The 25,550-nt window shown below is 37.0% G+C and overlaps 1 protein-coding gene across 1 annotated transcript in view; it reads right to left on the reverse strand.

The window, feature by feature from the left end:
- DPP8 (dipeptidyl peptidase 8) overlaps positions 1 to 25,550 on the reverse strand; it is a 63,729-nt gene that overhangs the window by 32,382 nt on the left and 5,797 nt on the right. The window contains exons 4-7 of the mRNA XM_021693925.1: positions 24,765 to 24,877; positions 9,008 to 9,181; positions 6,939 to 7,107; positions 1,021 to 1,131 (exon numbers count right to left, since the gene is read on the reverse strand). Coding sequence (XP_021549600.1) covers positions 1,021 to 1,131; positions 6,939 to 7,107; positions 9,008 to 9,181; positions 24,765 to 24,877 — 567 coding nt within the window. The remainder of the gene's footprint in view (positions 1 to 1,020; positions 1,132 to 6,938; positions 7,108 to 9,007; positions 9,182 to 24,764; positions 24,878 to 25,550) is intronic.

Consider the following 25,550-nt stretch of genomic DNA (forward strand, 5'->3'; position numbering starts at 1 on the left):
TTCCCACTGAGCAGGGAGCCTGATGCGGGGCTCAATCCCAGGACCCTGAGATCATGACCTGAGCCGAAGGCAGACGCTTAACGACTGAGCCACCCTGAAATTTTAGTTTTTGTATACAATATGAAGTATTAGCTAGAATGTAAAGCAAATTTCTAACTGGATCTTCAGAGAAAGCTGTTTCACAGGCAATAAAATACTTGCAAATTCATCCAGAAAAGGGAGGAATTTGTGCCTTTTTCTGATCCCTTCATACACTAATTTGGCCATATGTTTATGCAGACACTCTAGTCAATCCTACGTTTTTTGTTTTTGTTTTTTTAAAGATTTTATTTATTTATTTGTCAGAGAGAGAGAGAGAGAGAATACAAGCAAGGGGAGCTACAGGCAGCGGGAGAAGCAGGCTCCCTCCTGAGCAATGAGCCCAATGTGGGACTCGATCCCTGGACCCTGGGATCATGACCTGAGCTGAAGGCAGACGCTTAACCGACTGAGCCACCCAGGCATCCCAATCCTACGTTTTTATAGCAATGCATCAGGGTATAGTTTTTTATTTTGTCACCAATATTGCCACTAAGACCAGCCTCTAGATGAAAGATTGGAAGAAAGAGTTGAAAGACCAGAGGCACTTATTTTTATTAGAATTCATCATGGTGGGATACAGACTATATATTCTTTTTTTTTTTTTTTTTAAGATTTATTCATTTGACAGAGAGACACAGCGAGAGAGGGAATACAAGCAGGGGGAGTGGGAGAGGGAGAAGCAGGCTTCCTGATGAGCAGGGAGCCTGATGCGGGGTTCGATCCCAGGACCCTGGGCTCATGACCTGAGTTGAAGGCAGATGCTTAAGGACCGAGCCACCTAGGTGCCCCCAGCCTATATATTCTAAATAACTACTGGTAGGATCCAGTCTTCATGACTTCATAATCTACTATTCAGGACTTAGCATCTGAGCACTTAACTAATTGGCAGTTCAATCTCATAATACTTTAATTAACTTATATTATTTTGAACCCCCTTACTTGTTTCAGCTTCTGGACACCACCAGTAGCCAGAATATCTATCAAATTCTTCTTGAAGAACAAAGGTAGCAACTCCAGCTGATCTGGGATCTTCTTCCATGTTGGCTAGCTCTAGACAAACATAAACAGCAAAATTATCACAGGAAGTTGTCTAACTTTTCATAGGTACTAAGCACAGTTAGTTTATTTTGAAATGCAGCTGTAGTACTGTGGTGAACTCAGAAGCCAAATGGACTGGATATAAATCTGAGCTCCATCATGTACTGACTGACCTTGGGCAAATCATCCAACCTCATTCCACTGCAGTGTCCCGTTTGTAAATGGGAGTAACAATGTACCTCATAAGGTTGTTAGGATTAAATGAGTTAATTCACATAAAACACTTAGAACAAAGCCTGAACCAAAATATGTGCACCATAAATGTCAGTTATTATTTCCCCATTTAGCTAGGATCATGGAAAAAAAGAACACATGGAAAGGGTCACAGTGACTTGTAACTTCTACCCAGCAAAGTCCAACTTTATGAGTCTTTTTTTTTTTTTAAAGATTTTATTTATTCATTTGAGACACAGAGATACAGAGAGAGAGCATGAGCAGGGGTAGAGGGAGAAGCAGGCTCCCCGCTGAGCCAGGAGCCTGATGTGGGGCTCGATCCCAGGACCCCGGGATCACGACCTGAGCCAAAGGCAGACGCTCAACCATCTGAGCCACCCAGGCGCCCCTAACTTTATGGGTCTTACACATCAAGTAATCTTCATCACTCCCCCTCCCCCCCTTCCTCCAGTCAACCAGAACATTTCAACTTTTATCTGTTTTACACTTTCCAGCAAATAGTTTGAAGAGAACTCTTGCTTTAAAAATAAACCCCCCAGGATGCCTAAGTGGCTCAGTCAGTTAAGTGCCTGCCTTCGGCTCAGGTCATGATCCCAGCGTCTTGGGATCAAGCCCTGTGTCAGGCTCCCTCCTCAGCAGGGAGCCTGCTTCTCCCTCTGCCTTTGCTGTTCCCCCTGCTTGTGTTCTCTGGCACACACACACACATACTCTTTGTCAAATAAATAAATAAAATCTTAAATAAAAAAAAAAAGATTTCATGACATGAAGAAATGTTTGTAATAATACTTGGATTAAAAAAAGCCCTATTACTAAATGGCATGTACACTATAATTTCATTCATAAAAATGTTAAACATGTATTTTAAAAAGTGTTGGGATATAAACCAAAATGTGGTTCTCTCCAAATAGTGAGACAGACTACCGAGAAACATTTTTTAAAAATTGCTTCATAATTTACAAAATCTTAGGTGTACTGTTTGTGAAAAATGTATACACTTGTGTAACGAACCACACCCTGTCAAGACATAGAATATTTCCTACACCCAGAATGTTTTCTCATGCCTCTTCTCAGTCAATGCCCATTCTCACCCCCAGAAGCAAACACTGATCTGATTTCTGTCACCGTAAGTTAGTTCTGCATATTCTAGAATATCATATAAGTGAAGTCATATACTTCGTCTGCTTTTTGAGATTCACCAATATTGTTACATGTATCAATAATTCATTCCTGTTTATTGCTTGGTGGTATTCCATAGTATACCACAGTTTTTTTGTGTTTTTTTTAAAAATCCATTCACCTGTTAATGGGTATCTGGGCTGTTACTATTGTCAGTTATTGGCAATATGAATAAAGATACTATAATCTTTCTTGCATCGGGATCTTTGTGGGTGTATGCTTTCTCTTGAATAAAGACCTAGGAGTGGAATGACTGGGCAGTATGATAAGTGTTTAACTTTATAAGAAACTGTCACACAGTTTTCCATAGTATTTGTATTATTTTATATTCTTACTAGCAATGTATGAAAGTTCCTCTCCAACATTTGTGTTCTTAATCTTTTTCACTTTAGCCAGTCTAATGGGTGTATGGTAACATATCATAGTGATTTCAATATTATAGACAAGTTTCAAAGTATTATTTTTGGTTATCTGTATTTTCTATATATTGTCTAAAACAAATATGCAACATGAGCCAATAATCCCCTATCTAAAAATTTTGAGTCCAGAAGTGTTTGGAACTCAGAATTTGGGGGATTTTTCATATTTATCATATATCTACCATATAATTATATAACATCTCTGGCAGGGTAATTAAATACCCTGTAACTGAATACACTAATATTCTTGGAGCAAACTTATGAATAGACACACTAAGTAGGATTAAGATTATAAATAGCCACAGGTCAGTTCAGGGCAGGTTTTGCCACCAAATGAGTTTTAGCTCCGAGCCAGTGAAAACTAAGCTCAGTTTTCTTTTCTTTTCCTTTTTTAAGATTTTATTTATTTATTTGACAAAGAGAGCAAGAGAGCAAAAGCATGGGGAGCAGCAGAAGGAGAGGGAGAAGCAGGATCCCCGGTGAGCAGGGAGCCCAATGCGGGGCTCGATTCCAGGACCCTGGGATCATGACTTGAGCCAAAGGCAGACGCCTAACCATCTGAGCCACCCAGGCACCCCTAAGCTCAGTGTTCAACAGTTTTTTTGAATTTTGGAATTAATGATATAGGCAAAACTAGTGTTTGGTTTTCTTGGATCTTTCAACTACCCCAAAGTTATACCCACTATACTGTTTCATATTTGTTCTCTTTTGGATGTGAGAAGAGGTACCACTCATTTCTATCTCCCTTTCACTTACTATAGACCTCAATTATTAAGAGTTATTTATTAAATGAATAAAAGGTATCACTTTGTTCTTCTGATATGTCAACATATCATTTGAGAGTAGAGGCTGGTACTGTATTACTTTTACATTCCTTTTCATACTAGGCAGAAAATAAACACATGCACATGCTCACTGACTAACACTATTAAAAGCAGACTTTCACTTGGAAATTTATTGTAAGCAGAGTGAAGATGCTTACTCTGTACCTACCTTTCTACTTAAACACATCACTCTTACTATGTTTCAGACACCATCCTAAACACTTCACAAATATGAACTCATTATAACCTCATAAGAGCACTATAATGACATGCCTTTTTAGATATGGAAACAAAGAGATCAGTTAAATAACTTACTCAAGGTCACAGAACTAAAAAATGGTAGATCTAGAATTCAAACTAGAATGGTTCTAGACTGCATTTTTAACAAGTACATTAATCTTGAAAATAATAAACATACCACATACCAATATGCACAGAAAGGAAAATAATAAGAACAATACTACAGCATCCGGCAGGGTGCCAGTGCTTTCTACTTTAAATTCTGTCAATTCTTTTTTTTTTTTTTAAGAGAGGGAGAGAGAGAGATAGGGGCAGAGGGAGGGGGAGAGAGAAAGTCTTAAGCAGGCTCCACGCCCAGCACAGATCTCACAACACTGAGATCATGCATGACCTGAGCTGAAATCAAGAGTTGGATGCTTAACCAACTGAGACACCCAGGCACCACTAAATTCTGTCAATCTTCACAATAATCCTGTGTGGAAAAACAATTCTACAGAAGAAAAACTAGACTAAAAACGTCCTGTTTCTTTCAGTTACTGTCAGAGCTTTGCACTCCCAGCCTCAAGTACGATAACTAGTACATAGTGAGTGTTCAAAGCATGAATAAATGGCTAGGATTTCCAACACAGATTTACTAATCATCAACCTAATCCTACTGTCATTGGGAGCCATTCTGATTCCCGTACTCCAAATGGAGACCCAAAACATGTACTTTTCTTTCTTTCTTTCCTTTTTTAAGGATTTATGTATTTATTAATTCAAAAGAGAAAGAGGGAGAGCGGGAGCAAGGGGGAGGTGGTGGGTGGAAGGGCAGAGGACGAGGGAGAAGGAAGAAGCAAGCTCTCCACTGAGCTCAAGATCCTGAGATCATGACCTGAGCCGAAAGCAAGAGCTTAACAGACTGAACCACCCAGACGCCCCCAAAACATGTACTTTTTACTTAGAAAGTTCCCTAATCCATCCCCTTTTGTCTATCTGATGCTCTATAGAGTTTTAGACCACTTAAACCTAGGTAACTTCAACAGTCAAGTTTTGGTGTCCTTGCCTCTAGTCCTGGGCTTTTCAAATACAACTTTCACAAAGTATCCAGAACAATTTATCTATAATATGACTCTGACCACACCACCCAATTGTTAAAAACTTTCAGTGGACCCCCACATTATGCTAGAGACTCTGTTGATTTACATGAGATACAATTAACCCTGGTCTTGGTTACCTTTCCCTTCTTCTTGACTCATACCTTACGCTTTAGAACCGTCAGACTGCTGCTTTTAACTCCTCACACACCACCTTCTGCATTAAGACCTTTCTCACGTGGTCCCCTCACCTGGAATGTACTGGTTAATGTGCAGTCATATCTAAGATCAGTTTAGGTGCCAGTTAGGTGTCATCTCTTCTGGGAAGCCTTTCCTGACCACTACCCCACATTGATGCCCTCATAACACCCTTTATCACTCTGTTTTATTATTCATATAGTTTCCTTGAGGGCCTGGGTTATGTCTTATTCAATTCTGTATCCTTAGTTTCTGCCATGTTACCTGGTGCACAGGAACTTAACCTATCTTTGTTGACTAACTGAATAGCTAGAATAGATTTCTTGATTCCTAATTCAGTGTTCTTTCTACCAACGTAAATTGTTCAGGAAAGGGCTTCTTCTGTAACGCTGATTATCCTAATAATGAAAAAAAATGTTTGTTGTCAATACGCTATTATTCTAAAATAATTTATTAAGAAAGATGCCCAATAATTCAGCTTTGTGAACATTAGATTAAGCAAGAGTTGAATAAATGAATTTTGAAAGTGACCATCCTTCACTGTGGAACTTACTAATCTTAAACTTTGTTTCATGGTTTCAAAGAAAAAGCAATACACTATTTCCCATCTTCAATGTGTATGAAAGCTTTAGAGGAAAACATCTACATCTTTTCTGTGCTTTGAGCAGTGCTTAGTGTTACTATAATCACTTTAATGAAAATTAAATATTTCCACAATACACAATTTTACAAAGTTTTGTTTTTCCTATTATGACAAAATAAATAGGCTCCCCAAAAAGGGGAGATAAATTTTTGTGTATTAGGTTTTTGTTTGTTTCCCAAAAGCAAGATTAATTTTTTTTTAAGACTTCTTTTATTTGCAAGAGAGCACAAGCAGGGGGAGCTACAGGCAGAGGCAGAAGCAGACTCCCCCGCTGAGCAAGGAGCCCGACATGGGACTTGATCCCAGGACCCCAGGATCATGACCTGAGCCAAAGGCCGATGCTCAACCGACTGAGCCACCCAGTCCCCAACTGGTCCCCAATTTTGGGACCAAAATTACTTTTTTTAATTGAAATTTATTTTATTATGTTAGTCATCATACATTACATCATTAGTTTTTGATGTAGTGTTCCATGATTCATTGTTTGTGTATAACATCCAGTGCTCCATTCAATACGTGCCCTCCTTAATACCCATCACCAGGCTAACCCATCCCCCCATGCCCCTCCCCTCTAGAACTCTCAGTTTGTTTCTCAGAGTCCACAGTCTCTCATGGTTTCTCTCCCCCTCCGATTTCCCCCCCTTCATTTTTCCCTTCCTACTTTTTTTTGGTTTTTTTTAACATAAAATGTATTATTTGTTTCAGAGGTACAGGTCTGTGATTCATCATGAAATTTTATTTTAATGAGAACAGTTTTGGGGAAATCCTGGCAGTCTTAATAAGCTAAAGAAACAATCATGTCAGAAGTGCTACAGTGCTATCTGAAAATGAACATTAAAATAAGGTAGCATTATGCAGGTGGTACATACTATTTATCCTCTGTACTTTTTTTAAAGATTTGAATTTAAAATATAAAGGTCGCCTACTTTGCCTCAATTTCAAAAAGTGAGCAAAAGCAAAATTTTAAAAATACTTTTCAGAAAAGTAGATTTGAAGAACTATATGTTACCATTGTGCACATAGGTGAGCCTCCTTTCTTCTCTGGTTACAATGTTGGATATCCAAATATCATTGCTATGTATAAAAGCAATCCAGTCTGGATCAGCTGGGCATAATTTGGGATCCATGCGAATGTTGGGACAACTAGTCTCAACTAAATTCGGCCGTAAGGGCTGTTGCTAGAAAAGAAAAAACATTTTTAAGGCAAGTATCAGGCTGATACATATTCATTTGCCAACACCCTTCCTATAAAATGAACAATAATTCCAAGTAAAATGTCAACTATGATAATTACTCCTCAGAAAAATACACTTTTGCATGCCTTAACTTACAAGGACGGATTCTTTTTTCTTTTTACTATGAATTAGAAAGCTAAGGGTAATAGGAAAGTAAATAAAGATTTTTTTTTTTTTTTAAAGATTTTATTTATTTATTTGAGAGAGAGAGAATGAGAGAGAGCAAGCACATGAGAGGGGGGAGGGTCAGAGGGAGAAGCAGACTCCCCGCCGAGCATGGAGCCCGATGCGGGACTCGATCCAGGGACTCCAGGATCATGACCTGAGTTGAAGGCAGTCGCTTAACCAACTGAGCCACCCAGGCGCCCCGGAAAGTAAATAAAGATTTTTTAAAAGATTTGTTTATTTGAGAAAGAGAGAGACGGAGAAAGAGAGCATTCGAGTGTACACGGAGGGGCAGAGGGAGAAGGAGAAAAGCAGACTCCCTACTGAGCACAGAACCCCCACATCCCACGAACCATGGGTTCATGACCTGAGCCAAAAATCAAGAGTCAGACACTTAACCCACTGAGCTAACCCGGGTGCCCCAACAGGAAAGTAAATAAAGACAACATAACAGCGCTTCATAAATTTTGTTATCCAAACCTGTTTAATAGAGTAATTATTGCTTGTTAAATACTTTTATTATTATTTACTGAATATTTATTAAATATTTCAAATTAATTTTACCAATATGAAACAGTTTGCTCATAAAGATTTAACAAAAGCCAGGATCATACAATTCTAAAAAAAGAATAGTTCTAATACTATGTAAAGAATTGCCTGGAGGGGTGTCTGGGTGGCTCAGTCATTGAGCATCTGACTCTGGATTTCGGCTCAGGTCATGACCTCAGGGTCATGAGATCAAGCCCTGCATCAGGCTCCATGCTCAGTGGGGAGTCTGCTTGAGATTCTCCCTCTCCCTTTGCCCCTCCCCCACTCATTCTTGCTCTCTCTGTTTCTCTCTCAAATAAATAAATAAATCTTAAAAAAAAAAAAAAAGAAGGGGCGCCTGGGTGGCTCAGTTGGTTAAGCGACTGCCTTCGGCTCAGGTCATGATCCTGGAGTCCCTGGATCGAGTCCCGCATCGGGCTCCCTGCTTGGCAGGGAGTCTGCTTCTCCCTCTCCCACTCCCCGTTTGTGTTCCCTCTCTCGCTGTGTCTTTCTCTGTCAAATAAATAAATAAATAAATAAATAAAAAAGAATTGCCTAGAATAAAACCAAACATTTAAAACCATCTATTAAGATGGATTAAGTTTTGGGGGTGCCTGGGTGGCTCAGTCAGTTAAGTGTTCAGCTCAGATCATGATCCCAGGGTCCTGGGATCGAGCCCCACATCTGGCTCTCTGCTCAGCGGGGAGCCTGCTTCTCCCTCTCCCTCTGCCTGCTGCTCTGCCTACTTATGATCTCTCTCTCTCTCACTGTGTCAAATAAATAAATAAAATCTTTAAAAAAAAAGATGAATTAAGTTTTTAAGGGAACCAAAATTAGACTGCCTTGTGATAACATTATCCCCAAAATCCCCCTCAGCATTTACTCAGAAAATGGGCATTGAATGCCCTTTACTAAATCTTCCTATACAGCAAGTGTTTTTAGCATTTAAAAAAATTACATATTAATGTCAGTGCAAAAATGACTAATTCTTAATATTAGAAATTAATACTCATGTATCTTGTTTTCTTTACTATTAAATTTCTCACTTGGTGGGCAGACACAATTTTTTGGCTTAATTACCTTTCTGATTTGGATGCAAATAACCTTTAGGACCCAAAAACAGATTTAACAAATAGTAACACCAACTTACAGTAAATCCTTGTGGCCCTCCATCTTTTACATGATAAATTCCACTACCAGCTTGAAATAGAAATGTTCCGCTTCCTTGGTGATAATCATAGGAAGCGATTCCAACAGTTCCAATGCGTTTTCTTTCTCTTAATAGTTCTTCTTCTCGAGAATACATTCCATAGTCCAGTGTTGCCTAATGCAAAAGGAAAGAGAAGTCACCTACTTCAGTCTTCTGAAAGCTTGCTATTTGCTTTTAGCAAAAAATTCCCAGTGAAATCCTAGCATCTCCCATATTACTGAGTCTACATGTTCAATGACTCCAAAATATGCCAGTAACTCTGAGCAAACTAATTTCAAGAAGTCTGCTGAAAGATTTCCTGGTAGAGGGTCTCTAGATGATTACTGCATATAGTAGAGAACAAGAATTGTCTCATCACCTTGGCTTGGCATTCTAGACCTTCCACAACTTAAATGTAATTGAGCAGTATTGCATGTAGTTAAGAGCACAGACTCTGAAACCAAGTGGTTTGAATCTAGGCTTTGACACTCACTAGAAGACTGACTTTGGGAAGTAGCTTAATTTCTTCAAAAGTAATTGTTCTCACTTTCAAAATAGTAATATATCATCTACTTCAGCTTTGTGAAGATTAACTTAGATAAAAATATGTCAAGCATTTAGCATCATGACTGGCATAGAGTAAGTTCTCAAGTATCAGCTGTCATTAATACCTTCCTACCACATCTATTAATACTCTTCTAATAAAACCCTAGATCAGGCTGATGTCATTGCATAAAACCCAACATATGAGTTGCTGCCTCCTGGTCTTTGTTTGTTCCACTATCTCCCTTTGAAAGGCTATTTTTCTTTCAAACATCCAAGTTTTACCATTATCCCAAAACCTTAGCTCTGATTCAACCTTGCCAAGGAAAGTTTCCTGATCCACTATGATGTACAGTTATCTCCTCTTTGAAATTTATATAAGAGTTATTCTCTCTTTTACTTATTTGACTATGGTATTGTTTTTCACTTTTTTTCAGTATTTCTGACTAGAAATAGATTAAAAAAAACTTAAGAGCAGAATTTGTGTCATTTTGTTTTCCTACTTGCAGCATCTGTTAAAATCTCTCTCAAAGACTATTTGTAATTAATGACTGATGATGATGATGAGGGGTTTTCCTAAGCTAGAAATATTATTTGATACAGGTATAAAATTTAAAAAGGAATATAAAGAAAACAAATTTAGTAAGTGCTAACAAAAAAATTTACATCCACATTTTCCCTATGAGCTCCTTAATACTTTGCGTATGATAAATAAGGGAAGCAGACATGGTTTCTACTATCAAGGATACCTTACAAAGGAATCTAGATGAGTTCACTGGCAGGAATGTATTACTCCAAAACTAAGCTAGCACACTGAAAGTAAACATTGTTCAAGGATGGCAAATACATGTCTGTACTTGCAAACCTAAAATAATGTTAGGTGAGGATAAAAACGAGACAACCTGGAAATCTTGCTAAAAACCCACCTAGTTTTTTGTATTCATTGTATCACTTTTTTATTAATATTTAATTACATGTATATACATTTATACATGTGTGTTAGGCTCCAATAGAAAAAAACCTGTAAATTCAATGAACATATAGTTTTATTAATTCTGATCTCTTTAAGTATCTTTTTTTTTTTTAAAGATTTTACTTATTTGACAGAGAGAGACACAGTGAGAGAGGGAACACAAGCAGGGGGAGTGGGAGAGGGAGAAGCAGGCTTCCCCAAGGAGCAGGGAGCCCGATGCGGGGCTCGATCCCAGGGCCCTGGGATCATGACCTGAGCCGAAGGCAGACGCTTAACGACTGAGCCACCCAGGCGCCCCCCTTTAAGTATCTCTTAAGACTCTTTCCATTGAAGCCAAAAGCAATTTTGAGAATATGATTATATTTTAATTTCTCCCCTCATTCTCCCTGAACGTTACTGGACTTGGTCTGTACTTAATATGTCCTAATACTCAATAATCAGAACACAAGAAATTTCAGAGCTAAGAAATTAACTTTCACAAGAGAACTCTGTATTTGTAACTTGGTAATTATAAGATTTGTTATTTGAAAGAATAACAAGCAAGATGATAAAAGAACCCTGAAAAAGATCAATTACGGGGAACAAAGCTCACTTTACCAGATATTTAAAAATTAAAACATGAATAAACATAATGAACAACAACAATGGTACAGAATAGAAAATCTAAAATAGAAAGTCAAATATAGAAATTTATAAGAAAAAAACAGTAGGGGGCGCCTGGGTGGCTTAGTCGTTAAGCGTCTGCCTTCGGCTCAGGCATGATCCCAGGGTCCTGGGATCGAGTCCCGCATCCGGCTCCCTGCTTGGCGGGAAGCCTGCTTCTCCCTCTTCCACTCCCCCTGCTTGTGTTCCTGCTCTCACTGTCTCTCTCTCTGTCAAATAAATAAATAAAATCTTAAAAAAAAAAAAAGAAAAAAACAGTAGGAAAAAGATGGGACTTTTAAAATCAGTGATTACTGATTTAAATTTTAAATCAGAAATACTGCATAGCCACATGCAAAAAAAAGAGAACAATGGATCCATTTCTCACATATGCCAAATACATTAGAGATTTAAGTGTTAAAAATGAAACCAACTTCCGCTTTTAGCCAAGATGGAGTAATAGGGATTTGGCTTATCCTCCCAGCCGAAACAACTAAGAAAATGAACAAAATACATGAAATAATGTCTTCAAGACACTGGACATTAGACAACAAAGGACAGTGATCTCTGAGAAATGGGAACCAAATGAGGTGAGCCTTACAGCTGTCCCAGTTAACTGCCCTGACAGTTTCCAGATGTTGGCATAAGTAGGGGTAGCCAATGGATCAAAGAAGAAATCACAAAGGAAATCAGAAAATACTTTGAGACAAATGAAAACACCATACCAAAACTTAAGGCACTCAGCAAAAGCAGTGCTCAGAGGGAAACTTACAACTATAAATATCTGCATTAAAAAAGAGATCTGAAATAAAAAACCTAACCTTCCCCCCTTAAGACACTGGAGAGAAAGAGCAAACTAAGTCCAAAGCCAGAAGAAGTGAGAAAATAATACAAAATAAGTTGGAAATAAAACAAAGAATAGAAAAACAATAAAGCTCAACTAAACCAAGAGTTGTTCTTTGAAAAGATCAAATTTAGCTAGAATGATAAAAAAAAAAACCCAACAACAGAAGACTCAATTTACTAAAGTCAAGAATGAAAGAGGGTCATTAGGAATAATTTCACAGAGGTAAAAAAGGTTATAAGGGAATAGTATGAACAACCGTATGCCAACAAACTCAATAATGTAAGTGAAATGGTTAAATTCCTAGAAACACACAAACCATAAAAACTGACTCAAGAAGAAACAGAGAATAGAAACAGACCTCTAATGAGTAAAGAGACCGAGTTAGTAATCAAAAAACTACCCATAAAAGAAAAGCCCAAGACTAGATGGCTTTACTAATGAATTCTACCAAATGTTTAAAAAAATGAATACCCATCCTTCTCAAACTCTTCCAAAGAAAGAGAACAGGAGGAAACACTTTCCAACTCATTTGATGAAGTAAGTATTACCCAGACACCAAAATCAGACAAAGACCTCACAAAAAAAATAAAACTATAGACTAACATCCCCTAGGACTACAGATGCAAAAATCCTCAATAAAATACTGGCAAGCTGAATATAGCAGAATATTAAAAGAATTGCATACAACCAAGTGAGATTTATCCCAGGAATGTAAGCTTGGTTCAACATATAAAAACCAATCAATACAATGCACAGTATTAATATAATACGGGGGAAAAGTGATCTTCTCAATAGACACAGAAAAATCATTTGACGAAACCTAGCACTGTTTCATGATATAAGTGCTCAACAAATTAGGAATAGAGGGGTAATTTCTCAAACTGATAAAGGGCATCCATGAAAAACCCATAGCTAATATCAGTCTTAAAGGAAAAACCTGAAAGTTTTCTCCTCAAGATCAGGAAAAAAAAAATGATGTCTGCTTTTACCACCACTATTATAGAGGTTCTAGCTAGGGTTGGAAAGGAAGAAGGAAAACTATCTCTATTTACAGATGACATGATATTATATATGGAAAACCCTTAAAACAACCTACAAAAAATTATTAGAGCTAATAAATGAGTTCAGCAAAATTGTAGGATACAAGATCAATAAATATAAGTTGCATTTCTATACACTAGTAATAAACAGTCTAAAAATGAAATTAAGAAAATAACTCCATCTAAAATATCCTCAAAAGGAATAAAATACTTAGGAATAACTTTAAAGAAGTACAAGATTTGTATGTAGAACACTGCTGAAAAATATTAAAGATCTAAATAAATGGAAAGATATCCCATGTCCATGGATTGAAAACTTCAGATTATAAAGATAGCAATATATGCCAAATTGATCTAGAGATTCAAAGAATGGCTATCATATCTGCCTTTTTTCCCCCAAATATGGATGAACTGATCCTAATAGTACTGATATGGAATTTCAAAACAATCCCGAAAAAGAGCAGCATTGGAGGACTCACATTTTCAAATTTCAATAGTACAAAGCTACATTAATCAAGACAGCATGGTACTGGCATATGGATAGACTTATAGGCCACTGGAATTGAACTAAGGGCCCAGAAATAAGTCCATACATTTGGGGTCAACTCAATTTCAACAAGGGTGTTAAGACCATTCCATGGGGAAAAAATAGCTTTCCATAAGTGGTGCTAGGACCCACTTATGTAAAAGAATTCCACACATAAAAGAATTAATGTGGACCCCTATCTCACACCATATACAAAAATTAACTCAAAATAAATCAAAGACCTAAATGTAAGAGCTACAATTATAAAACTCACAAATAAGAAAACAGACAAAAATCTGTGTGACCCTGGATTAAGCAACAGTTTCTTAGATATGATGTCAAAAGCACAAGCAATCAAAGAGAAAACAGAATGACTGTACTTTATCAAAATTTAACTGTGTGCATCAAAGAACGTATATTAGTTTCCTAGGACTCCTATAACAAATTACCACAAATTTGGTGACTGAATAAAACAGAAATTTATTCTCTCACAATTCTGAAGGACAGAAGCCCAAAATTAAGAGCTCAGCAGAGGGGCACCTGGGTGGCTCAGTTGTTAGGTGTCTGCCTTTGGCTCAAGTCATGATCCCAGGGTCCTGGGATAGAGCCCTGCATCGGGCTCCCTACTCCGCGGGAAGCCTGCTTCTCCCTCTCCCACTCCCCCTGCTTGTGTTTCCTCTCTCGCTGTGTGTCTCTCTTTGTCAAATAAAATCTTAAAAAAAAAAAAAAAAAAAAAGAGCTCAGCAGGGTCAGGCTTCCTCCAAAGGCTCTAGGGGAGAATACTTCCTTGCCTCTTCCAGCTTCTGGTGGCTCTGGGGTTCCTTGGTTTGTGGCAACATAACTGTAAATCTTCAGATGATCTTTACCCTCTGTGTCTCTCTCAAATTTCCCTCTCCTTTGTCTTATAAGAACACGAGGTGGGTTGCCTGGGTGGTACAATTGGTTAAGCATCTGACTTCAGCTCAGGCCATGATCTCAGGGTCTGAATCGAACCCCATGTCGGGCTCCCTGCTCAGCGGGAAGTCTACTTCACCCTCTCCCTCTGCCCCTCCCCCAGCTCATGCTCTCTAACAGATAAATAAAATCTTAAAAAAAAAAAAAATACCAGTTACTGTATTTAGGACCTACCCTATACCCAGGATTATCTCATCTTGAGATCTTTAATTACATCTGGAAAGACCCTATTTCTAAACAAGGTCACATTCACAAACACCTTTAGGATTTGGACATATCCTTTTGGTGGTAACTCTTCAAACAATACAACACTATTAAGAAAATAAGCAAATAAGGGGCGCCTGGGTGGCTCAGTCGTTAAGCATCTGCCTTCGGCTCAGGTCATGATCCCAGGGTCCTGGGATCGAGCCCCGCTTCGGGCTCCCTGCTCTGCGGGAAGCCTGCTTCTCCCTCTCCCACTCCCCCTGCTTGTGTTCCCCCTCTCGCTGTGTCTCTCTCTGTCAAATAAATAAAATCTTTAAAAAAAAAAAAAAGAGGGCGCCTGGGTGGCTCGGTCGGTTAAGCGACTGCCTTCGGCTCAGGTCATGATCCTGGTGTCCCTGGATCGAGTCCCGCATCAGGCTCCCTGCTCGGCAGGGAGTCTGCTTTGCCCTCTGACCCTATCCCCTCTCATGTGTTCTCTCTCATTCTCTCTCTCTCAAAATAAATAAATAACATCTTTTAAAAAAAAAAAAAAAGAAAGAAAGAAAGAAAAGAAGCAAATAAGCCACAAAAAACCCCAAACAACCTGAATAAAAAATGGGCTAAGAATTTGAATAGCTTTTCTCCAAAAACACACAAATAGCCAATAAGCACATGAAAAGATGCTCAATATCACTAATAATTAGGGAAATGCAAATCAAAACCAGAATGAGATACCACCTCATACTCATTAAGATGGTAACTCTAAAAAGCCAGAAAATAATAAGTATTGGTAAAGATGCGGAGAAATTGGGACTCTTGTGCACTGCTAGTGGGAATGTAAAACGGTGTAGTGGCTATGGAAAATAGTATGGCAATCTCTCAGAAACATAAAAAACAGAGTTACATGATCCAGCAATTCCACTTCTGGATATATACCTAAAAGAACTGAAAGTAGGAACATGAAAATATATTTGTATACCCATGTTCATAGCAGCATTGTTTACAATAGCCAAAAGGTGGAAGCAGCCCAAGCGACTATTAATGGATAAATGGATAAACAAATGTGGTATATACAAACAATGGAATATTATTCATCTTTAAATAGGATATTCTGACACATGCTACAACATGGACAAACCTTAAGTACATTATGCTAAGTAAAATAAGCCAGGTACAAAAAGACAAATATGGTATGATTCTACTTATATGAGGTACCTAGAGTAGTTATAGGAACGGAAAATAGAATGGTGGTTGCCAGGGCCTAGGTGGAGGGGTAATGGGCAGTTATTATTTAATTTGTACTGAGTTACAGTTTTGCAAGATGAAATTCTGTGGATGGATGATAGTGATGGTCGCACAACAATGTAAATGTACTTAATGCCAATGATGTACATTAATGTACACTTAAAAATGGTTAAGATGGTAAATTTTATATTAATGTATTTCAGCACAATTTTTTTTAATGAAGATATAAGAACTTCAGATTAAGGTAAATGATGAATAGAAGAAAAAGGATGTCACAAAAAAATGTCTTATCCTCCATAAAGGAGAGACCAAAGCAACTGTATTTAACTGTATAGATCTAAATTAATGATTATAGTATTAAACACTTGTCAAAGGTAATTATGACCAATTTCATACTAATTAATGATTACTGCAGTTAAAGAAAAAAGCAAAAAGAAAACTCACAGAATGGGAGAAAATATCTGCAAATCACCTATCTGATAAGCATCTAGTATCCAGAATATATAAAGAACTCTTACAACTTAGCATTAGAAAGACCCAATTTAAAATGGGCACAGGACCCAAGCACAAAGAGATTTGTTCAAAAAAGATACACAAATGGCCAATAAAGACATGAAAAAAATGCTCAACACCACTGATCATTAGGGAAACGCAAATCAAATGACAGATACCTCTTTACACCACTAGGATGGCTATAATCAAAATGACAGAGAATAATAAGTATCAGTAAGGATATAGAAAATTAGGAGCCTTATACACTGGTGGTAGGATTGTAAAATGGTGCAGCTGCTGTGGAAAAGCCATTTAGTACTTCCTTAAAAATTTAAACAGTTACCACACGACCCAGCAATTCCATTCCTAGATATATACCCAAGAGAACTGAAAATATGTCTACACAAAATTTCATACATGTTAAAAGCAGCATTATTCATAAAAGCTCAAAAGCCCAAATGACCCAGATATCCATAAACTGATAAATAAAATGTAGGATAGCCATAAAATGAAATATTATTCAGCCATAAAAATAAATGAAGTATTGCTATCTGCTGCAATGTGGATGAGTCCAGTAAATACTGTGCTGAGTGAAAGAAACCAGTCATGAAGGCCCAAATAGTGCATGATTCCATTTATATGAAATGTCTAGGATAGGCAAACCTATCAAAGCAAATTAGTAGTTCCCAGGTCGGAGGGTAAGCAGCTAGGTGGATGGGGAGTGACTACTAATGGGTTTCCCTTTGGGATGACAAAATGTTCCAAAATTAGATTGTGATGATAGCTGTACAACTCTGTGAATATACTAAAAACCACTGAATTCTATACTGGGATGAGTGAATTGTATGGTATGTGGATTATATCTCAATAAAGCTGGTAAAAAAAATAAAAGAATGGAAAAGTACATTCCATGCTAACACTAATCAAAAGAAAGCTAGAGTGGTTATTAAATATTAAAGTAAATTTCAGAATAAAAAATACTGCTAGAAACAGGGAGGGTCATCTAGTAACAATAAAGGAGTCAATTTATCAGGAAGACAAAGTCATCCTATCTATGTATTTTATAACATAGCTTCAACATATATAAAGCAAAAACTAGTAGAGCTGCAAGGAGAAATAGTCAAATCTATAATTATGAAATGGAAATTTCAACATTCTCTCTTAAATAACTGATAGAACACACAGAACATCAGTAAGGACAGAGAAAATTTGAATGATACAATAAGCTAACTTCATCTAATGGTCATTTATAGACCCAATAACAACAGAACACATATTCTTTCAAAGTAAACACAGAACATTTACCAAGATGGATCATATTCTGAGCCATAAGACAAGACTCAAAAATTGGAAAAGGTTCAAGTCATACAAATTATGGTCTCTGAATACCATGGAATTTGGTTAGAAATTAAATCTCTGGAGAATACCCAAATACTTGGAAACTAAACAGTACACATCTAAATAACTCATGGGGTAAAGGGAAAATAGAAAGTATTTTGAAGTAAATGAAATTGGAAACATGACATATTAAAATGTATGGGCTGCAGTTAATATGGTACCTAAAGGTATATTTATAACATTAAATGCCTATGTAAGAAAAAAAGAAAGGTCTCAAACTAGTAACCTCAGCCACCACTTTATGGAACCAGAAAAAGAACAATCGAAATCCAAAGTAAGCAGAAGAAAGGCAGTAAAAAAGATCAGGGAGTAAAACAATGAAATAGAAAATGACAGAAAAATTAATGAAACCAAACAGATAGTAACCCTAAGTCAGACTCATTAGAGAAAAAGAGAGAGAAGACACAAATTACAAGAAGATATCAGGAGTGACAGAGGAACATCACACAGATTCTGCAGACCCTAAAAAGATTAGGGAATATTATGAAACTTACATCAATAAATTCAATACCATAGATGAAATAGAAACATTCCTTAAAAGAGACAAACAACCAAAGCTCACTCAAAAAGAAACAGATAACCTGAATAGCACTACATCTAATAAAGAAATTGGATTTGCATGGGGCGCCTGGGTGGCTCAGTCGTTAAGCGTCTGCCTTCGGCTCAGGTCATGATCCCAGAGTCCTGGGATCAAGCCCCGCATTGGGCTCCCTGCTCGCAGGAAGCCTGCTTCTCCCTCTCCCACTCCCCCTGCTTGTGTTCCCTCTCTTGCTGTCTCTCTGTCAAATAAATAAATAAAATCTTTAGAAAAAAAAAAAAAAGGGCGCCTGGGTGGCTCAGTCGTTAAGCGTCTGCCTTCGGCTCAGGTCATGATCCCAGGGTCCTGTGATCAAGCCCCACATCGGGCTCCCTGCTCAGCGGGAAGCCTGCTTCTCCCTCTCCCACTCCGCCTGCTTGTGTTCCTGCTCTCACTATGTCTCTCTCTGTCAAATAAATAAATAAAATCTTAAAAAAAAAAAAAAGAAATAAAAAAAAGAAATTGGATTTACAGTTAAAAACTTTTCCACAAAGAAAATTACAGGTCCAGATGGCTTCACTGGTGAATGCTACCAAATTCTTCCAGCAAATTAAAAGGAGGAAATGACTTCCAACTTATTCTGTGGCCAGCATAACACTGTTACCAAAATCATACATAATATGTAAGAAAAGAACTTTATAGACCAATATCCCTCATGAACATATAAAAAAAATTTAAACAAAATTAGAGCAAATTGAATCCAACAATACTTAAAAAGGATAATAAATCATAACCAAGTGGGTTTTATCCCAGGATTGCAAGGTTGATTTAACATTTAATAATCAAGTGATGCTTTGCCATATTAACAAATTAAAAAAGAAAACCTTATGATCTTTTCAACAAACACAGAATAAAACATTTAACAAGGGATGCCTGGGTGGCTCAGTCAGCTAACCATGTGCCTTCAGCTCAGGTCAGGATCCCAGGGTCTTGGGATCAGATCCCACATCGGGGGGGGGGGGGGGGGCCCCCTCCCCGGGGGGGAGCCTGCTTCCCCCTCTGCCTGCTGGTCTCCCTGCTTGTGCTCTCTCTCTCTCTGGAAATACATAAAATCTTAAAAAAAAAAAAAAAATTTAACAAAACTCAGTATCTCTTCCTGATTAAAATTCTAAGCAAGCCAAAAATAGAAGAGTACTTCTCCAGCCTACCAAAGGGCATTTATGAAAAACCTATGGCTAAGAGACTTACTGATTAAGGACTGAATGTCTCCTCCCCTAAGATCAAGAACACAAGAACATCTGCTTTCACCATTTCTATTCAACTCTGTACTGGAGGAGTTAGCCAGTACAATAACCCAAGAAAAAGAAACAAAAGGTAACCATACTGGAAAGGAAGAAGTAATACTGCCAGTGTTTATAGACAATATGACTGTTTATACAGAAAAATCCAATGGAGTCTACAAAAATCTAATGGAACTAATAAAAGAGTTTAGTAAGGTTGCAGGATAAGATCAATATATAAAAGCAATTGTATTTCTAAATACTGGCAATGAACAACCAGAAATTGAAATTAGAAAATACCATTTACAGTAGAAAAAAAAAATCTGAAATACTTAAGAGATAAGACTTATGAAAGACTGTACAAGACTGGTACCATGGTTGCCTGGGGATGGGTGGGAGGGGGAGACTACAAAAGGGTACAAGAAAACTTTTGGGGGTAATGACTGAGGTAATGGTTTCACAGGTACATACATATGCCCAAATCTACCATGTTGTATACTTTAGTATTTGCAGTTTATTATATCAATTATACCTCAATAAAGCTTTAAAAAATGAAACTATGTACGTACCAGATGAAAATATTAGTGAATTCTTTTATAATTTGGGGGTAGAGAAAACTGTCCTAACTCTGATAAGAAGACACAAATTCTAGGAGCAATAAAGACCAATACATTTGATGATATAAAAATCTTTCACATGGCTACACACACACACACACACACACACACACACACACAGCCCCACCCCACAATAAAGTGAGTAAAAATACAAATGACAACCTGGGAAAAATATTTGCCAACCAAATCACAGACAAAAGGTTAATATCGCTAGTATATAAAAGGCTCCTAAGAATGAAGAAAGAGGCCCATCACCCCGTAGAAAAATGGGTTAGAAATACGAATAAACAGGGCGCCTGGGTGGCTCAGTCGGTTAAGCGACTGCCTTCGGCTCAGGTCATGATCCTGGAGTCCCGGGATCGAGTCCCACATCGGGCTCCCCGCTCAGCAGGGAGTCTGCTTCTCCCTCTGACCCTCCTCCTCTCATGCTCTCTGTCTCTCATTCTCTCTCTCTCGCAAATAAATAAAATCTAAAAAAAGCAAAAACAAAAACGAATAAACAATATACAGAGAAAGAAATGCAAGTAACCTTTAACTATATAAAAAGATGATCAGTTTTGTCTCTAACAGAAATGCAAATTAAACTATATTGGGATACCATTTCCATCTATCAAAGTGGCAAAAATCAAAATGTCTGACCATATATTATGTCAGAAAACCTATGGGAAAACAGGTACACATGTCTTGCTAGTGGGGATTCAAAATGGCACAGTTCCTATGGAGGGAAATTTGTTACTCTCTAGAAAAATTACAAAAGCATATACCTTTCGGTCCAGAGATCTCATTTCTAAGAATCTAGCTTAAAGACATACTGGCAAAAATATAAAAAGTTGTATGCTCAAGCCATTTCACTGTGGTACTATTTGTAAGACAACAATTGAAAATAACTGAAATGTCCATCAATACGGAATTGGTTGAATATGATTAGTTTGCACAACACAACACAGATTTAAAAAGAAATAAAAATTATGTATAGATTCCTATGAAGTGGTCTGAAGAATACACTGTTATATGAAAACTGCAAGGTAGAAAAAATGTATATTTTATGTTACTATTTATCTAAGGGGGGATATGAATGTCTATATACTTACCTTTAAAAAAAAAAGGATAAGCTATTTAAAAACAAAATGGCTAGAAGGAGAGGGAAGGAAATAGGGTAGAGGAGACAGGGAGCTTTTCTGAATATACCTTGTTTTGTGGATTTGAATTTGGAATCCTGTAACTATTTTATACAACAAAATTCAATTAAAACTAAAGAATTCCAACACTTGAGAACAAAATGAAGCAAATGCACCTCACTGCATAGAACTGGTGGCATAACCACACAGAGAACAATTCCAAGTTACTGCTGTAAGTAATCACAGTGTTGATTCCTTTGTTATTTTTAAACTGTTATGTGTGTACTATGGGGTAATTATGTTGAGCAATGAGTAATTATGTTGTTTAAACTGGGATCTTTGGCATCTAAGAAAGGAGATTCATACATAAGATAAATGAGGTTAAAGAAAAATCCTGTAGTGTAAAATGTGAATTAGATGTATCAGTCTGAACTTACAGTTTATCTGAACTGATATGGATTCATATTGACACCTACATTTCAAACACACACACACACACACACACACAATGTATATATTCCCTTGTGTGTTCAATAAAAAACAACAACAACAAACAAACCCAGAAACAATCACCAACCCAATAATAACGAACATCCCTAGTACCCAGATCATGGTCTCTTAATACCAATTTCCTCTAAAGGAACCAGAGTTCATGGGAGAAATGACTGACTCCAAGCATGGGATAGGCAATGTTTAAGATGAACGTAGAACATTTTCATCATATTAGCAAGGATCATGTCAAAAGGATCTGACATGTCAAGTTGAAGGGGCTGCACCAGCCAATAATAAGACAATTTGTACAATAAGAATAACTATCAATGTATCAAAAAAATCAAACAAGTTTATAAGTTTATGCAGATACAAAAAAACCCCAAAAACCACGAAAACACAAACACCCCTCCAAAAACCCTCATTCATCACCTATGGAGGATTGCAGGAAACAAATTATTTGCAAAATGATAAAGGAAAAGAATAAAACTTTATCCTGCCTTTTTATTATGAACTACACATCAGGATAACTGAATAACTGTTAAACAGTAATTTCTTTCTATAGCAGTATTTCAGCTAATAAAGAAGGAATGATAAAATATCACCATTTTATAACTCCTAATGAATTAATGGATCTTGGCAATGATCAAAGGGTGCCATCATCATAAGAAGAGAAATAAGACTCTATATGCCTCTTGATGGGAAGCACACCCTAACTATGAAATATTCTTTCTTTTAAACTATCGTAGAATATATATAACATAAAATTTACCATCTTAGCTATTTTTAAGTGTACAGTTCAGTAGCGTAAAGTACACTCATACTGTTGTGTAACCCATCTCTGGAACTTTTTCATTTTGTAAAACTGAAATTCTCTACCCAATAAACAACAACTCCCCATTGTTCCCTTCCCCCAGCCCCTGGCAACCACCTTCTACTTTCTGTCTCTATGAATTAGACTACTTTAGGTACCTCATGTAAGTGGAATCATATAGTATTTGTCCTTTTGTGACTGGCTTATTTCACTTATCATAACATCTTCACGGTTCATCGATGTTGTAGCATATGTCAGAATTTCCTTCTTTTTTAAGCTGAATAATACTCCATTGTATGTATATACCACATTTTGTTTATCCATCCATCTGTCCATGGACACTTGGGTTGTTTCCACCTTTTGGCTATTATGAATAATGCTGCTATGAACATGGGTGTACAAATATCTGTTCGAGACCCTGCTTTCAAAAAAAGCAAACCTGGGTCTGATCAAGTTTCTAGATCTAACTACCTATTCATATTTACAGAAAATACAGGGGACCAAAAAATACATCAAATAACACCACAGATAAACAATCAGCAAAAACAGACCTTTCTTCAACAAAGTGCAATGGGAAAAAAAAAAGGATGGAGGGCAAACCAATCAATTAAAACAGACCTATTAATCAATTGTAAAATATGAACATTATTTAGATCTTGATTTATAAAAATCAAGTATAAAAAATTATAGTTAAAAATCAGGGAAATGTGAACACTAGTTGAATATTTCATATGAAGAAAAGATCAACAACTGTTTAAGTTATGATAATGATACTGTGATAATATCTAAGAAGAATTTGTACCCTTGAGACACACACTGATTTACTTAGGAATGAAACAACATATCTGGCTCTGCTTCAAAATAATCCAAGAGGTGGGGGTAGGGATTGCGTGGGGGACTGGTAGGGCTACAATGAAATGCAAAGAGTTGATAATTGCTGAAAATCACATATGATTCTACTAGTTTGAAATTTTCCATAATAAAAGTTTAAAATAAAAAACAACTTTGAGGGGCGCCTGGGTGGCTCAGTCATTAGGCGTGTGCCTTCGGCCCGGGTCATGATCCCAGGGTCCTGGGATCGAGCCCCGCATCGGGCTCCCTGCTCAGCGGGAAGCCTGCTTCTCCCTCTCCCACTCCCCCTGCTTGTGTTCCCTCTCTCGCTGAGTCTCTGTCAAATAAATAAATAAAATCTTTAAAAAAAACCACACAACAACAACAAACAACTTTGATTTATTAATTTGCAAACTGTTCCATGAGGAAACTACGATTATTTTGGTTCTTTCTGTTTTAAAGAAAAGTCATAAGCCTATGTGAAAAACAACAGCCCTGATAAATAGTTACAGTCAAATGATTAGTTATCATGGAAATTATTTTTTTAATTCCTAAGAATAATACCACATTTTAGTTCATTTAACCCAAAATGCTATTTAATAAGGAAACACCCAATGTAAAATAATAAATGAGAACCAAATGGGCAATTACACCCAAATTATCATCTTGTTCTTGGGGTGTTTTTAACTATTTGCTTTTTGTGTAAAGATAAGATACTGAGGAAAAAAACAAACAAAACAAAAACAACCCTTAAGCTTTGATTCTACATAAACTGAATTCTATTTTTAGAAACAAAAACTGAACTTAGTACCTTTCCTTAACCCTTAACTTAGCACTTTTACTAAGTATTAGAACTACAAATTCAATTTAAAGATTTAAATAAAAAGCTTTCTGGAAATATAATTACTTTTATATGAACAACTCTTCCCCCCAAATGTGAGAACTATATAACTAACAAGTTTATAGAGGGGAAAGGTGATTAAACAGGGAGAAGCTAGTTTTAAAACTCAGAATTATAATATCCCTTAGTTTCAGATGTTGAGAATTAAATGGAATTTAACAGTCATATATTCAAAACTATAAAAATATTTTAATTCTTTTTGAGTCACCTCTATTTCATATATAAAACCCCACTTGAATTTCTGCCTCTCAGTAAAGGCAGTATCTGAAAATGTACACCAATCACAGAACAGCATTGTTTAATCCTACCTGAAAAAGATCCAAAAGAGGCTTCCAAGAGAGCATTAAGACTGCTGCTCTGTTGATGGTTTTGGGAATTTCAGAATAAAACAATGTATTTTCTCTGTTCTCACCAGACATAGCTATAAGAGAAAACAATCATTTAAAAATTATTTTCAGGGACGCCTGGGTGGCTCAGTCGGTTAAGCGTCTGCCTTCAGCTCAGGTCATGATCCCAGGGTCCTGGGATCGAGTCCCACATCGGGCTCCCCGCTCCACGGGGAGCCTGCTTCTCCCTCTGCCTCTGCCTCTCTATCTCATGAATAAATAAATTAAAAATCTTTAAAAAAAAATTATTTTCAAAAATAGCCATCTACTGCAATCACAGTCTAAATACATAATGCTTTAAAAAAAAAATTTTTATTGGGGCGCCTGGGTGGCTCAGTTGTTAAGCATCTGCCTTTGGCTCAGGTCATGATCCCAGGGTCCTGGGATCAAGCCCCACATCGGGCTCCCTGCTCTGCAGGAAGCCTACTTCTCCCTCTCCCTCTGCCTGCCTCTCTGCCTACTTGTGCTCTCTCTCTCTCTCTGTCAAATAAATAAATAAAATCTTTAAAAAAAAAAATTCATCCATTTTTACAGAGAGACAGGTATCAAAATATCAAATAATCAATATTAAAAAAAAATCACAAATTTCTACATGACCAAAGGCACTAAAGGCTAAAGACAAATTAAACCTCAGAGGAAAATATCACAATGGGTTAATTCCCTCATTACACCAAAAAAAAAAAAAAAAAAAGCTTTAAGAAGAAAAAC

This window comes from Neomonachus schauinslandi, chromosome 9, assembly GCF_002201575.2.
Source record: "Neomonachus schauinslandi chromosome 9, ASM220157v2, whole genome shotgun sequence".
NCBI classification, from domain to species: domain Eukaryota; kingdom Metazoa; phylum Chordata; class Mammalia; order Carnivora; family Phocidae; genus Neomonachus; species Neomonachus schauinslandi.